The 16,708-nt window shown below is 35.6% G+C and overlaps 1 protein-coding gene across 1 annotated transcript; it reads right to left on the reverse strand.

Moving 5' to 3' along the window:
• Positions 1-10,589: 10,589 nt before the first annotated feature.
• Positions 10,590-16,642, reverse strand: LOC113757458 (serine/threonine-protein kinase rio1-like; the record flags this gene model as incomplete). Its single annotated transcript, XM_027300736.1, has 9 exons — positions 10,590-11,231; positions 11,614-11,688; positions 11,766-11,873; positions 11,971-12,063; positions 12,136-12,219; positions 13,299-13,375; positions 14,259-14,332; positions 15,924-16,037; positions 16,563-16,642. Coding segments are annotated over 9 exons (1,158 nt in total), but the record flags the coding sequence as incomplete, so codon positions are not given.
• Positions 16,643-16,708: the final 66 nt, after the last annotated feature.

A 16,708-nucleotide genomic window follows, 5' to 3' on the forward strand; every position in this document is an offset into this window, starting at 1 on the left:
TAAAAAGAATCTCTCATAGCAAATCTTGAACTCTCATTAGTCCCTAAAAAGAACCTTGAAGTGTTATTGATCAAATCAACCACGAAATTCACTATAGACACAAAAAAATCTTTAAAGTTAATGATTATGTCCTAAGCTTGCTCCTTTCTTTTTTGAAACAATTTATAATGAAAAAACTTACATACACGTGAGGTTTAATAAAATTTACTGACCAACCAAGTGCTGGTTATGACATAAATGGAGTAACAAATTCTCATTACAAAAGTGGAAGGGGTGTTGGCTTTGGTTGGACACTAGTAGCATGCAGAAACTTCTTCAAAAGTGCCGCCAATGAATTTATCATTTGACCATTCGAGGGCGGAGTAGGTGAACAGACATTTTAATAGAGGGAAGAGGACTCTTGTCTTCAACATTATGAACTCCCGAATTTGCATCTCAAACTCCCAGCAATTAAAGAGATTGCTTTGTGAACTTTAATTTTTATTTGCTTGGCAGTTATGTATTCAAAAACATTCTTGTCAACTTTGGGATTGTTGTAGTACTGTCTTAATGTACGCCATGTTGCATTAATGTGGCATCTTTCTTGTTTTTTTTTTATTTCTTTTATAATTCCCGCTGAACATGTAGTATTTGATTTCAAATAACAGGAAAAAGGAAAGAAGAAAAAAAAGATATCAAATGGAAGGAAAAGTTCTGTAAAGACAGAAGTCGAGGGGGTTAAGAAAGGTTGGTTGATTTTGAAGACGATAAAGTTTTGTCCTCATTTTACTTATCGGGAATAAAACAATTTTTGATCTCATCCCAATTTTATATATAGGTGGATGTTTGGTATATGCCATACTTTTACATATGTTATTCTCCAAGAGTTAAAGTAGCGAATTAGACTGATGTCCAATCAAGTTGGCCTAGAGCAAGTTAAAACATTTAGTCAAACAAGGATCAGATAAAATAATCCAATGAGAAAAGAAAGCGAGTTTGGGAAATCAGTTTAGAACCCGAACGGTTTAGACTCCGTTGCTTTGACTCTAAAGTTGCTTCAGATTGGTGTCATGGTTCAAAGACTCGGCCGAGACAGAGACGACTCGGCCGAGTCGTCACTGGAACAGGGCTTCCCAATCTGATACCGAGACGAGATGATTCCGAGATAATGAATCGCCGAAAACTCGACCGAGTCACCGAGAACTCAGCCGATCCGTCTCCGGGACGGATAAAAACAGCCGAGTCTCCCCGAGTCAGCTCGAATTTTTATTATTTTTGCTAATTTTTTAGTTATTTTTTATCATATTTTTTTAATAATTTTTAGAATATTAAGTATTCCAAAAATTTGCGTCTCGCCGAGACCACGTGGCATGTGCAGCAGTCCTGTGGCTTAAAAAAATAATTTCTTTTTGCAGCCGCATCTTCCTAAAAAAATGAAAAAGCCCCTCCCCCCCAATTCCCCTATTTGTGCAACTTTTTTTTTAATTCAAAGAAATTTGCCCTGATATCATAGAGATTTATTTTTTTGTTTATTTGAAAATGAGTGGCATGCCAATCTTAAAGTGAAACCAATTTGAGCTTCCAATGCAGATTTTGGTACAAACATATACATGTTACTAATTGTCAACGTCAATGTGGCAAATGATTCTAGAGGAACAATATAGGGGCAATTGGCAATTTAGTTCTCAGAATTGAGGATTAGATCACACAATAATTGATCTTAATTTAGTATATTTTTTAAGTTCTGTATTAGGTTCATTATATCAAAAATTCATAGTTTTTCTTTCTAATTGAAAAAAAAAATTGAAATTTCGCCTCTATAAAAATCTAAGTATTTGATCATTCCTTTTAGAACATTTCCCCCCTATTAAAATGACCGTCCAACACATCCATCAATCATCCATAGATATTTGCCCCACCTAACTCTTGCAACCCAAGTCCTTTCACATGCTCTAATATATAAAGTGGATTGCTTCATTTCATTTGAAGTCAACGAAAGAAAATATGTTAATTAATACAAGCATGCATAGAAATTCCTATCTGGCTTATATGTGAAAATAAAATCCTTCGTTCTTTTTAACTCCAAAAAATTGCTTCTAGCCTAATTCTATCAAATGTAAACCATTCTTTTTGGTGAGTAAGTTGCAACTTATGAAAGTCCTTTAACAATTTAGGAAAGAAATCATATCAACTAAAACTATCAAATTAAAAGAATAATAGGAAAAATATATCTCTATTTTAGAAACAACTTCATCAACAAAAAATGGTTTCCCTCAACCAGCGTTCGATTTGCAAAAAATCAGCTATAAGGAGGTAAAAAACTTCTATTTCTACTAGAACGTTAAAATTTGTGTTGATATTTCTAGATACCTGACTGTAATACTTTCTATCTACACATCATGTAAAAAATATGAATAATCATCTACAAAAATTATTAGCTGTAATTATTCAAATTAACCAATACATTTTGATGGGTCACTTCAGAAGTTCCTTCAGTGCCGCAATCTGCCTCTTCAGACTTTCTTTTAGAGCTTCATTCTCAGCTGGGAGGGTGTCCACGACATCCTCCATCCTCAATAGGCCTGCAACAGCAACGTACCTCTTAACTTGCTCCACGTGCAAATTCTCCACTAGCATCCCCATTGCAACCTTCATTGCTTCGTTCTCATCCTTCAATCCCTTCAACTCTTCCTTCAACTTGTGCAGCACACTCAACCGTGTCTTTAATCCGCGATATGACTCAAGTAGGGTAGTAGCAGCCACTACCAAACCATAAATACCACACAAGACGGTACAATACGTAGCCGCCCGGTTGGAGAATATGAAATCATGTGCTGTCCAAAGTCACCAATAGATCTAAATCCATTTCAAAATCAATTATTACCTACATAACAAAAAAAATAAATTTTGTTTACCGGACTTCAACCACGTGGCTCTATTGCCATTGACTCCAGAATTTGATCCAGTGCTGCTAAAATGCCTTCTAGTAAAACGCCTACGCACACTTTAATCAAAGTATGAAGACATGCCATAAACGATTAATCCGTTTTTATACAAAGGAAAATGTTGATACATGTTAAGAGACTAATAAGCCGAGAAATGTTTTTTTTCCTTTTTCTAATCTAGTTCTTATTGCACATCATATCAAGCTTCAAGCTCTCAGCCTAAAGTCAACTTTAATTTCTTATTCAAGTGAAAAAACAATGTTTGTGGATACTTACATTGAAAATGGAAAGATAAGTCCATATTTGAAAAGACAGACATAATAGATAAAGAGTTACAAAATACTCTTCTTCCTTCACCTTTTAAGCTGCAAAGACTTGTCCAAATTGAAAACCTGATGATAAAATGAGTGGTCTGAATCTTTAGAGAACATGTCTATTACTCCACCTGAGGAGCCATCCTGAGCCCTAAAAAGTACCTCTCGTAGCAAATCTTGAACTCTCATGAGTCCCTAAAAAAACCTTGAAGTGTTATTGATCAAATCAACCACGAAATTCACTATAGACACAAAAAAATCTTTAAAGTTAATGATTTTGTCCTAAGCTTGCTCCTTTCTTTTTTAAAACAATTTATAATGAAAAAATTTACATACATGTGAGGTTTAATAAAATTTACTGACCAACCAAGTGCTGGTTATGACATAAATGGAGTAACAAATTCTCATTACAAAAGTGGAAGGGGTGTTGGCTTTGGTTGTACACTAGTAGCATGCAGAAACTTCTTCAAAAGTGTCCCCAAATGAATTTATCATTTGACCTTTCAAGGGCAGAGTAGGTGAACAGACATTTTCATAGAGGGAAGAGGACTCTTGTCTTCAACATTGTGAACTCCCGAATTTGCATCTCAAACTCCCAGCAATTAAAAATATTGCTTTGTGAACTTTAATTTTTATCTGCTTTGCTGTTATGTATTCAAAGGCAAACTCTTGTCAACTTTGGGATTGTTGTAGTACTGTCATAATGTATGCCATGTTGCATAAATGGCTCACCAACTCGTCCGAATCCGAGACGACTCTGCCGAGTCATAACCGGAACGGTCCTTACTGTTCCGATACCGATACCCGAAACACCGATTATACCATATCCGATTTGAATCGCTTCGAATTAGTCGATAGTGACCGAGTTAGAGCCGTGTAGAAGAATACCAACCAAAATCTCGGATTCGACTCGGATATGAACCGGTCAAATCATAAACAGCAACAAGAGCACTTAATAATGCACCTCTTTATTTTTCACTTTTATCGGAACCAAACAAAACATGAACACAGAGAGTCAGCCACCCATGTTTTCTTGTTTTCTTTTTCAGCCGCAAAGACAAGATTTAGGGGAAAGGAAGGATAAGGGGAGAAACATACCGTCAATTTCTGTGTGCCTTTTGCAGAGAGGGAAGGAGAAAACAGAGAGAAAGGAAAAAGGAAAAGAAAGAACAAGGGTCACAACAATATCTGGAGTGATTATTTGGAGAAGCGAGCTGAAGAAGTGGAAAGACGGGGTTGCTGAGTTGGATTCTGCATCATCTGTTCCTACACCTTGGTATTTTTTTGTTCTCTTGTCCTTTCTCATTTATGGGTCTCTGCTTTGTAGAAAATCTGGAAAGATTTAAAAAAGGACAATTGTACAAAAATGTTGTTGTTGCATGTTTCGTTTTGGAAGTAACATGCAATTAATGAATTATGCTAAGAGAAGCTGGGCTTTTGTACCGGATCCAGAGATAGGGAAAAAAATAGAAGGAAAAATTGGAAACACTTAAAGTCCAAGTTTGGCCCAAATACTTAAGTGAAAATGCTTGTTTCTTTATGTCTTTGTATTTCATAATATTATTTGATAAATATTTGTTTCTTTTATTGTATTGAACTGAATATCGCTATTTCCTTTGTGTACAGAGATTTGTATTGTATTATGTAAGATATGATGATTTTATTCTTATATATAATTTTTTATCTCATATATAATAGAATTAGAACGCACATTTGATTCTAAAATCATTTATTGCTAATGCTATAGGCCCTTATGGTAATGACAGCATTATTTTATTTAATAATCAGTAATTATATACGATAATGTAGGCATTTAGCAAATTTAATTTGATAATTGTGTTTTTAATGGTATTTTCTATTTTTAGTAATTTTTTAATATTTTTTGAAAATTTTTATATACCATAATGTGCGTATCACCCGATATTTAACCGATATGCCGCGACGGATGTGGAACAACCGAAACAGCGATGCGATCGCGACCCGCGACAGCGAACCATGGTTGCATTAATGTGGCATCTTTCTTTTTTTTATATTTCTTTTATAAATTCCCGTTGAACACGTGGTATTTGATGTCAAATAACAGGAAAAATGAAAGAAGGAAAAAAAGATATCAAATGGGAGGAACGTTCTGTAAAGACAGAAGTCGAGGGGGTTAAGAAGGTTGGCTGATTTCGAAAATGATAAAGTTTTGTCCTCGTTTTACTTATCGGGAATAAAACATTTTTGATCTCATCCCAATTTGATATATAGGTGGATGTTTGGTATATGCCATACTTTTATATATTTTATTCTCCAAGAGTTAAAGTAGCGAATTGGATTGATGTCCAATCAAGTTGGCCTAGAGCAAGTTAAAACATTTAGTCAAACAAGGATCAGATAAAATAACCCAATGAGAAAAGAAAGTGAGTTTGGGAAATCAGTTTAGAACCCGAACGGTTTAGGCACCGTTGCTTTGACTCTAAAGTTGCTTCAGATTGGTGTCATGGTTCAAAGACTCGGCCGAGACAGAGACGACTATGCCGAGTCGTCACCGAAGCGGGGCTTCCCGATCTGATACCGAGACAAGATGACTCCGAGATAATGAATCGCCGAAAACTTGACCGAGTCACCGAGAACTCGGCCGATCCGTCTCTGGGACGAATAAAAACGGCCGAGTCTCCCGAATCAGCTCGAATTTTTATTATTTTTACTAATTTTTTAATTATTTTTTATCTTATTTTTTCAATAATTTTTAGAATATTAAATATTTCAAAATTTTGCGTTTCGCCGAAACCGCGACTAATATGCCGAAATCGATACGGAACGGTCCGGGCCGCGACCGTTACCGCGACCATGACTTTGAACCATGATTAGTGTGGGGTATGGACAAAATCAGTGGGCATTAGATTTATTGCCTTTACTACTTATGAAGTGCTTTTGGGTTTTAGATTGATTATTCTTTTGTGAATCTCTCTTGTATTGGTGGATATGAGTTTCTCACTGTTTTAGTCTTTTCTCTTCTTCATGGGTTACAAGCTCTTTCCGGATTTTCTTGGAAGGTATAATCGAGCTTCTTCTCTCATTCAGTTGTGGCCCTGGAAGTATTTTTGGGGGACAACACAAAATAACGGACGAGTACAACATATCAGCCTTGCTAAAATGACTTGAGATTTTACGAATGCCCAAATTGAAATTTTACTCTGTGCTGCTTGGTTATTGTAAATGGTGTACGTCGATGGGTGTCAATGCTGGTGATGTTTGATGCTGGGACTCGTGTGAGTTTCCACCAGTATCAGGTTGTTGATAAGGAGTAGAAATTCTTCCTTTTGGGTACATTTCCTATTTGAAAAGGAAACAGAAATAGAGTGGTGAGTGAGCAGTTTTCTTGAAGAGGAGGAAGAAATAGTGGTTATTTTCTTTTCTGCATCTTTAAGCTTGTTTATATTTCACATGGTTGGATTGTCATTGTGGTTCATTAGCCTTTTGCCTTCTTATGTTAGTCTAGTGCGTTTTCCTGCATAGGAGCTTATTCTCTCAGTTGTGTCTTGATGATGACCTGAAATGGTTGCATTGACACGTTTGTGTGCACGTTATCAACCATTTGTTAAGGTGTTTCTATGATGTCTTTGAAAGTGTTTTGTGTTTGATTATTAATTATTACTCTTTCAGATTTTGTTTTAGTTTTTACTGTGCTAGGACAGATGGAGTAGAGCTGCTTGTCATTTCAACTTCTTTATATTTTAGGCTGATTTGCTCTTCCTTTGGATACAGGAATTGCTCGGCGAAATGCAGAAAAACGAGAACAGTATGAAATGGATAGAAAGTATGAGATTATGTCCTAAATTTTTCTCTTCAGTTTTTTCTCCTCAATTGTTGTATGAATTCCATTTAAAATGATAATAATGTATCTAACGGGTAATGATAATGTATAATTACTTCTTGGTGAATGGAACTTTTGGTGTACTAACGTGGGGTCTTATTTAGCTGCTTTTTTCCTCTGCAAGAAAGAAGATTGACTGTACTTTTTGAAAAAAAAAAAAAGGAATTTTTTTTGAAACATAAACAAGTTAGATACTGAGTTTAGGATGATGATAGGATTTTATGCTTCCTTAACCATTTAACATTGCTTGCGATTTTTCTTTACTCTAGTTGCAAACAGATTCCGTAATGAATTGCTGCCGTTGTAAACATCGTAGTTAATCTTGAAAATTGATAAATTATGTATGTTGCTTTCTGCAGATTGGCTGGTAATGTTCCTTTTCTGTATCCGTCTTAGCTTTGGCGGATGTTCGTACCTATTGTTTATCAGTGTCACATTTTGGGATACTTAATTGCTTTTACAAGCCACTATACTGTTTGATGCACAAGGTTTTCAAACTGCCTTACAAATTTATGTCTCTTTGTGCATGTTTAGTTCATGGTTAAAGGCAAACACTTTGATGGTTTATTGTTGTGTCACTGTTACAATTATTGAGGCAAATAATAAAAGAAGCAAAGGACAAGTGTTTATTTCTTTGTAAAACTGACACTACTCATAACATGAAATAACTCTATTTATAGAGTTTAAACCAACTCCACTAACTATCCCACTAACTCCACTAGCTACTCCACTAATTCCACTAGTTATTCCACTAACTCCACTAATTTCATTAATTAGGTAAAATAAACAAATATGATTAATTAACAACGGTAAATATTTCTAACAATGATATATCTCTAAATTTAAGGCATTTTGTTGGCAGGGCGTCCGTAGAAGACACAATAAAGGGACACTGCAGGATGAGGTAGATAATCCCTTTCAGAACTTTTGCTACCGAACTACTAGTTCATTTGCCCTTTTTTTTTTTTTTTTTGCTACTGAGTTAGTAGTGTTTGCACACATGCAAGATCAAAAATAGAAAGTTTGCTTTTCTCATATGGTTAAAATGAGAGTGCTTTTCAGCCTCTGCACAGACACAAAGGATGATGGTTATTATACTGATGGTTTCCACTTTTTGCCCTTTGTGCCAGGGAATACTACAATCGCCGGATAGAAAGATTGCGGTATGACTTGCTTCAAAATCTTCTTTGCTGAACAGACTTGCTGCAAAACTTGAATTGCTAATTGAACTTCTATTTTTTTTTTTGCATATTTTATTGGCATTTGCTAGAATTTTGACATGCTAGGAAATTATTTGAACTTTGCATCCTTTGGTTATTTCGTTGTTTGGTATTGAAAAAATCACTAACAACTTTTGCCTGTGGTGCAGTTCACGGATTGCTGCCCTGGAAGAGCAGGATATCGCAACAAAGTTCAAGTGCTTTATTTGCTGCGAAGGGATTTAAGCGGGAAACTATTTAAACTTCACATCCTATTGATATTTTGTTGTATGCTATATAGAATATCACTAACAGCCTATGATTGTGGTGCAGTTCCCCGGTTGCTGCCATGGAAAACCAGGAAAGCACAAGGTTTTTTCTAAATTTCAATAACTATTTTTTATTACATTTATTTGCTGCAAAAGGGTTTTAACTGAATAGATCAATTGCTGGTTGTGGAACTACATGCGGCAATTGGCTATTGATGGTTGGATTATCTATTAGATGTTTCTTATCCATGTGTAAGTCTCTTTGTTTTTGGGGATTCTGTTTGGTTTGTTATATGACAGCTTCAGTGTATGCGTATTGTAGCATTTAAATCAACCAGATGGGTACCTTGCTTCTTTCCAAAATGGTCAGATGCATGTTTACTGCTTGAAATCACATACAGGAAATCATGCTTTTTGTACACTACCTCAAAGTATTTGATGGACATTCAAATTTAGCAAGGGCCTTCTGGTCCTAGTGTCCTCTATCTCCTACCTGCTTACCCAACTGTATTGGGGTTTAGGACTTTTAGGTGTCTTTTGTAAACGAATTCATGATTTTGTTAGATTTTCTCTCACTTTAAGATTCCACATATTATGGATCTCCTTATTGAAATGAAACATTAAACGTGCATGTTTCCACCACACCTCATGGTTTTTTCCCCTTAAATGACACTTGGGTGTCGCTTAATAATTTTTTTTTTGGTTCTATTTTTTTCGTATTTGTGTCAAAATATAGACAACTTTCATCAGCAACTTTACTGACAAATAACCTTGAACATCTTTTGCATTTAAAAGAAATTTCACACTGGATTGGGATATATTTAAGCTTTGATGTGGTTGCATATTGCGCTGAAGCATAGGCATCACTTTGTTCAGAATCTTTTCTTGCGAGTCACTTTTGTGTTAATGTGCATTACTCTCACTGGTGGGTGACATTTTAATTAGGTATAGGCTTATTCATTGAATTGTGATGATTTTCAAATTTTGTAGAGCTTGTCAAAGGTTCACTTTGTCATTTTTCCCTTGTGCCTATGCTGCACTGTCTTTTAGTGGATTCTTGAAGACCGAGTAGCCTGTAGTTTGGGTATGTTGTGGTGGCATGTGGAAGCTTTGGTCTCATTTTTCCTGTTTTCTTTTTTTTTTTTCCCTTTTCTCCCCTCAGGGATGTTGGAGGGGTTGGACAGGCCTGAAGTTGGACATCAGTGTCTGGAAATTATGCTCTGAATGGAAGGAGCCAAGCTTCCGTTGGTGTTTTGAGATTGTTCATGATATTTAAATCTCTGTCAGTCTGCTACATTTGGTTATGCTAGGTCACTTGGGTCAAGACAGACTCTACCGTGCTTTTGAGTTATGCTAGATGACTTTGGTCAAAGTCATCACACTGTACTGTGCTTTTAATGGTCCGAGTGCTACCTCGGTTAAGAGGTGCATTTTTATGCGAAGACATATAGATGTGTTTATGTGTACATATGTGTTTTCACCATACATTCTGGGCCAGTTTGTCAAATGGTTTTTTACCCAAATTTGTCTGCTACCAATTTTTTTTTAATTGATTTTAACTATAATAACTTTAAAAAAATTTTCAAAGTTTTTTAACCTACACACTTCAAAATATTCAAAACACAAAAAAAAAAAAAAAATTCCCTTCCTCCTCTCTTCTTCCACCTCAACCAACCACCACCTCCGTTACCGGCCAAGTCCTATACAACCTTAATTAAAGTTTTTAATTGTACTACTAGTTTAGTTACTCTAGAAGCACGTTTAATTTTACTACTAATATAGCAACCCTAGAAACACGTTACTAGAAAACTTGATGATGTCAACAGAAAATAATGATGAGTGACAGTTTTTTTACTCAAAGCAGAAACGAATCATGAACATCATGGATCACTGCATTAAAGCCTATTTGTTTGCTGAGGCAGAATAAAGTTGGACGGAACTTAATAAGCGTTTATAGAAGGGATGTGAAACAGATCAGAGAAAATACTGACATTAGGAATAAATTTGAAAAAAATAAACCTTGATTATTCTTGAATTATTATTACTTCATCAATAACCACCTTACTATTGGGACGTCAGAATTCAGAGACAGTGCGGAGCAACGTATGAGATCAAAAATTGAGAGCTTTCATCAAACAGAAAATAGCTCAGGCAAGCATGCCGTGGCAGCTTCTTACATGCCTCGGTGAAAGATAAACTTGCTAACTAGCCGCCTATCTATACTTCTTGGCTTTTGCCAACTTTTTCTTTTTCTTCTTCACAGCTTTTGGAACTTTGTGTTTGCGAGCCTCCCTCTTCTCCTCTTTGACTTTCTTCTTGTTCTCCTTCCTAGCAGCTTTTCTATCAGCAGCAGTCGGCTGCTTGCCTCCACATGATGAATCTAATTCCTCTGTGTCAGTTGAATCACTTTCATCTTCATCCGTTCCACTTCTGGACCCACTGCTGGCTGATTCCGAGTTTTCATCTTGTAGTGAAACATCTTCCATAGGTTGCCCAACCTGCTCATGTGACTGTCTTTCTGCCAAGGAAGAGTCAGAAATAGAAAGGGCCTGCTTAAGACCCGTAATAGTTTGATAGTACATGTCTCCAGTGTCAGCACCACTAATCAGCCGCTGCACATCCTCCTCTGCATTTTTGACATGATCTAGTGTTTTTGGAATGTATGACTGGAATCACAGAAAAAAGATCCCAAAATTACAAAGACTTGTAGTTTTGCTGAGTTCTCAGTCTGATACTAAGGTGACAACTCTACATTCAAATGCATGCTAAAGAGCTTCTAATTATAAGAAAAAACAAAATTTCAGAAGGTTTTTAATGATTAACTAAACTTAATTGGGTTAATGAGTTGATGCATATTTGCAAAGCTCCTAATTCATTTATGAAGTCTGCCAAACACCAAAATAGATTCAGTACAGGGTTGGTCTCATGTATGATATATGCTCAACATGGATTTGTTTTTTGAAGTGTTCCTGGAAGTTATGTAAAATTCATTTCAACAAGAACTTCCTCAATATCAGGTATTGAAAAAACATCGTGAGAACTACGGACCTGCATAAATACAGATTCAGCAATTTCTTCTTCTGCAGAAATTACATGGCCTCTAGCCAAAATTTTTTGTTGCACCTACGAGATAGAATTACAGTTTAGGTTCAAATAGTCACAAGATGCAACAATAAATCATATATGCACTCATGTCCTACCTCTTCCAAGTAACTATCCACTGAATCATCATTAATAGAAGGATCAACTATAAAATCAAATAATTCTCGTATTGTCATAACGCCTACATCATGTTTCCTGAAGAAATCCTGCACCAAATCATTCCAACTATTTATCAATACAATTCAGGTGCTCATTCCCATTAATAATTCAGCTGAACCACAACCAAAGAAAGATAAGACTCACAGAAACATGAACACAATCCTCTCGAAGAAAATCAAGGGCATGAGGATGATCAAGATCAACTGATTGTGAGACATCAATGATATGCAAGTGCCCCTGCAAATCAAGAGGTTTTTGTTTGGTGTATAAAAGAACGAATTTGAAATAAAAGAAAGGGACGTGGCCTACCTCAAAATAAAGAATATTATATTCACTGAGGTCGCCATGCACCAGCTTGCATTTCTGGTACAGTGTGCGCATTACCATAATGATCTGCAAGACAAAGCAAAATACTGTAATAGCAAATCTTTTAGGTAATCCATCTTTTTGAAAAGCAACTGCAACACAAGAGACAAAGAAAGTTGAATCTTATCCTTAATGATATTTTTAGGACAAGTAGCTATTTGAACCACATCCATAATGAGAGCTAGAGAAAATAAAAAAATGAACCAATCTGGCATTTCAATGACTTGGCAAACAAGGACAAACAAGAGAAGTTTTAATTTGGCGCTACATGTCTATTCTAAGGCCCAACAATCACATTGGAAGATTGCATTGCATTATACGAGAACTGAAAGAAGACAGCAAAGCTACTTCAGAGTAAAGTGGACCAAAAATCCAAAAGAAAAAAGGGAGAAAAAAATCAGCCAGTGATCGCAACTTTCATTTCTTTCCTGTTAAACTTCCAGAAGAAGCTTCTTCCATGCAATTAAACCTTGAGGAAATGACTGGTTTTATATATGCTCAAGTTTCTTGTGCAGTGATGTGGATTCTCTCAGTTTTTTTTACTCACCACCAACCCAATCCCCTCCCTCCTCAAAAAAGAATAACACCATAAAAAGGGGAAAAAATTACAGCAATGTGGATTTTGATGACACTCACTACATCATGTATTTGCTATGATGTCTACGACCAAACTGAGGAACTCGTAACTTCAATTTACCAATGTGCAAGTGTTGAATCTAAGCTGAGATTCTAAATAGATAATAATGATAAATAAATGGTAAGAAACTAAGTTATCAGTGCATGGATTGGTTATACCTATAAGTTATATTCGAGAAATTGACAGCAATTTATTTAGTATGAAAGAACTTTAGCACATGAATCAGTTACATGCTTATATTGAGCAAGAATGCATCCGAGATACATGAATAAGCTGTGGACACGAAAGAATCCAATCATTTATTTAATGTAATAATATAAACGAATGTTGGGCCAACAGCCTATTTTGTTTGCACAGTACTTGGGCCATCTGAAACTAGCATGTCCACAGCACTTGTTATATTGCCATCATACTTTCTCATAGGCACCATCATCAGATATCCAAGATAGAAATAGAAACACATAATTACCTCCATGTAACATTCTCGAAACTTGTCCAGAGACAAAGCAGCGTCCTTGAGCCGAGGTGCAGCCCAACCTCCCTCACCTGCAAAACAGAATGTGATCATCAACTGAACCAATTTGAGAGAATATGCTTCCAGTGTCAAAAAGACTTATTCACCCACATACGGCAAAGGCTGCAGCCAAGTCAGCAGCAATGCAATAATACTCTTGAAAACACGGACATCAGCTAGAAATCAATTTTCTGCTTACGTATAAGACTTCCTTTCAATGAATATCTAATTAGTATTTTTATTAGATACTAAAACCATGCAATGACCATGAACACCCAAAACAGATCTACTTGAGTTCTATATGTGCAAAAGCATATCAGTAAGCAACTGGAGTTAGAACCCAGGGTTGAAGTTATAAACAAGAATCTGAAACCAAGGCACGTGCAGTATAGAAGGGAGGACATGCCAAGATTAGATCAAATAAGCTTTTATCCTGTTGCTTACTCTAATTAACCATTGTGCATTTCTCTCTTAAGCAGAACCAAAAACATCTAAAATTTTAGGATCCACCACTATTGATTATCAGAAACTTTATTTGCCATGCAATTTACAAGACACAACATATGAGTCCGCTTGTTAACAGCATAATTGACTGACATATAAGTCAGCTATGTGAACAGCATAATTGACATACAAAAGCATGAGTTGCAGCAAGCTTATACAATTTGGTGAAACTTTTTGTCTCCTTCATTGTCCTTATGAGTACCTTGCATGGTGAATCAGTACTTTTCTGTAGGAAGGTCTTTTTTATCAGTTTCTAACTGCATCTAACTTATTCTATCTTCCAGGTATTGGTACATAATCTTTCTATATCAGGAAGAGATGCACTTCATGCAGCTACAACTTTTTCCTAAATTTCATTCACCAAATGGTGAAAAAGACGAGTCGTTAGCATTACAAAAGTATGTAGAGTACCTATGAATTCCATAACCAGAACATGAAGTCTCAAGAGAATCGGAGTGGGGCACCTTATTCCTGCTGCCTTTAGCCTGTAGTTTACCATGATCATGTTCTATCAATTCTTCAAAAGAATAATTGGTTAAGTAAATATACCAATGCATGAAATGAAGGACTTCTTCCAAGCAATATCTGGTTAAGTAGATATAACAAATGCAAGAGGCTTAATGATATCAAATTCATTATAGACTTGGCTCCATGCCTTTGGGAAAAAACCATCATTAATAGCAAACATAATGGAGATTGAAATTAAGAAAAAAAAAAAAGATTTTCAAGATAAATGGCACATGATACCAAGAGATAATAACTATTCTGAACTACATAATCCACAAAATATAAATCAATCACCGGAATTGACTAGCTAATAGATTCACAATGCACTTTGCATTAGCCACGATAGCCCTTCTCTTTTGATGCAATACCATAACTCCAGTGTTTCTTCACTTCAACAAAGGTTTAAAAGTTGAAAACGTGATTTCATCAAGATAAAGTGGGAACATGTGGAAACATTAGCTTCTCTTTGGATTGCTGAACTGTTAAAAGATTATGAATTGGTCTTAATCAACTTGATTTTATTGTTGGGGAAGAGAGAATCTTTGCATTCCAGAACAGTCCGCCACGTTCAAAAGCAGACAGTGCCGGAATATATGACACTTAACTTGCACTAGCTGGTGCATAAAATCCATCTTGTAGCCCAAACAAACTTATTACAAGGAGGAGCATTCAAAGCCAAAATTCTCTACCTTCTGTGGATAGTATGCAAAGAAAGAAATCTCAAAGATTTTTCACCATAACCTATATGGCATATGGGCACTGGTTAATCAGGACAAAAGATTTTCAACCAGATTAAGAAAAATAATAGCTGGAATAATTTGGACTAAAAGGGAACTTATTAAGTGGATTCCTACAAGGACATTCTCTGAAATATAAATTATATAATTTTGCGTATCAGTAGTAACTACCATCAGCCTAATGCGGTTTCTCAAATTTCATCCATCAGCTGTTGGTACACAGTGAATCTTCCATCTGATGCAATAAAGTGCTACTCAAAGAGTGACAAGGTCCAGGGGTAGATGGAGGAGGTCTGGGGACAACCAAAAAAAAGAAAAAAGAAAAAGAAATAGCAGAGCAAATAAATTCCTCTAAACAAAAGGCCAAAACAAATGGGGGAAGAAAACGTTTAGGTTCATTGACGAAAAGAAGAAGATGGGAGAACAAATAAAGATCTAGCAATCACTATAATCTGCCCTAAAAAATCTAAGCTAAATCAAATGGCATGACACACTGTAATGAGCTGCGGAGCCCAGAGATTATCATGTTAAGCAACTGCAAGTAATGAAAGCAAGAAAAAACTTCTATTGACATGCACATCACATGAAAAGAAAAGATGCATAGATGCTTAACGTTAACGACATGTAACATAAAAATAATACAACAAATTGGAATTACCTAAGTCCATCAATGTAAAAACAACTATCCATTGTGAAGGCTGACAAACTACATTCATATCAAATCCTAAATCTTCAAAGCACTCAAATAAAACATATATCACTTCAGCCACTAAATTATCCAACTTCATTTAAAAACTAGGAAGACAAATAGAAGGGTCAAAACATTTAATACCTCATAAGATTCCTCATTTCTTTCTCAGCCCAAGTCTTGACCATTTTTCTGGGATTGTGCTTGCAATATCCGTATCTGAAACGATAGTCACCTTGTACATACCGATCTCTATCCCTGTCATTCAGAATAGCACACTGCAAGATTAGCATGTCATAGATTTGTAAGGGACAGGAGAAATTACCAAAGAAATGTGATTTGTCAGAATTCAAAAGTAGAAAGAAGAAGAAAACCATATTTGATAAATAACTAGACTTCCAAAAATCCAAAAGAACAAAAAGCACAATAATAAGATCTTATTTATAGGAACACAGCAAGAGAATCTTTAATCCCATTTCAATTATACCAGAATTAAGGTATGTTCCTCCCCTTCACATAAAAAATTCATCATAAATTCAGTTGCTTTCATTTATGTCAGAATATTGCAACTATCTCACAGAATTGCAAAGACTTGTGTATCAATGCATGTATTATTAGCATGATAGAGACACTGCACAAGGAAAGCCAAGTAACATTTGCTAGAAACAAATTAATCTTGCCCACAAACCTGCCCAATTTTAATTTGATAAGAATTTCTAATAACTTAACAAATTATATGAACTTATACATCAGTTAAACAGAAACAAGGTTCACCATGCATACTTAAATACAAGAACTGAAGTTTTGTAGACTTTGATTGCAAGTTCTTGACCATCAGATTTTGTAGCATGATAAACATTGGCCTGTAGGGATAGAAAAGGAAAAGAAGATATGTCAACACAAGACCACAACCAGAAACGAAAATTTCT

The sequence above is a fragment of the Coffea eugenioides genome, unplaced genomic scaffold (genome assembly GCF_003713205.1).
Source record: "Coffea eugenioides isolate CCC68of unplaced genomic scaffold, Ceug_1.0 ScVebR1_3095;HRSCAF=4242, whole genome shotgun sequence".
NCBI classification, from domain to species: Eukaryota; Viridiplantae; Streptophyta; class Magnoliopsida; order Gentianales; family Rubiaceae; genus Coffea; species Coffea eugenioides.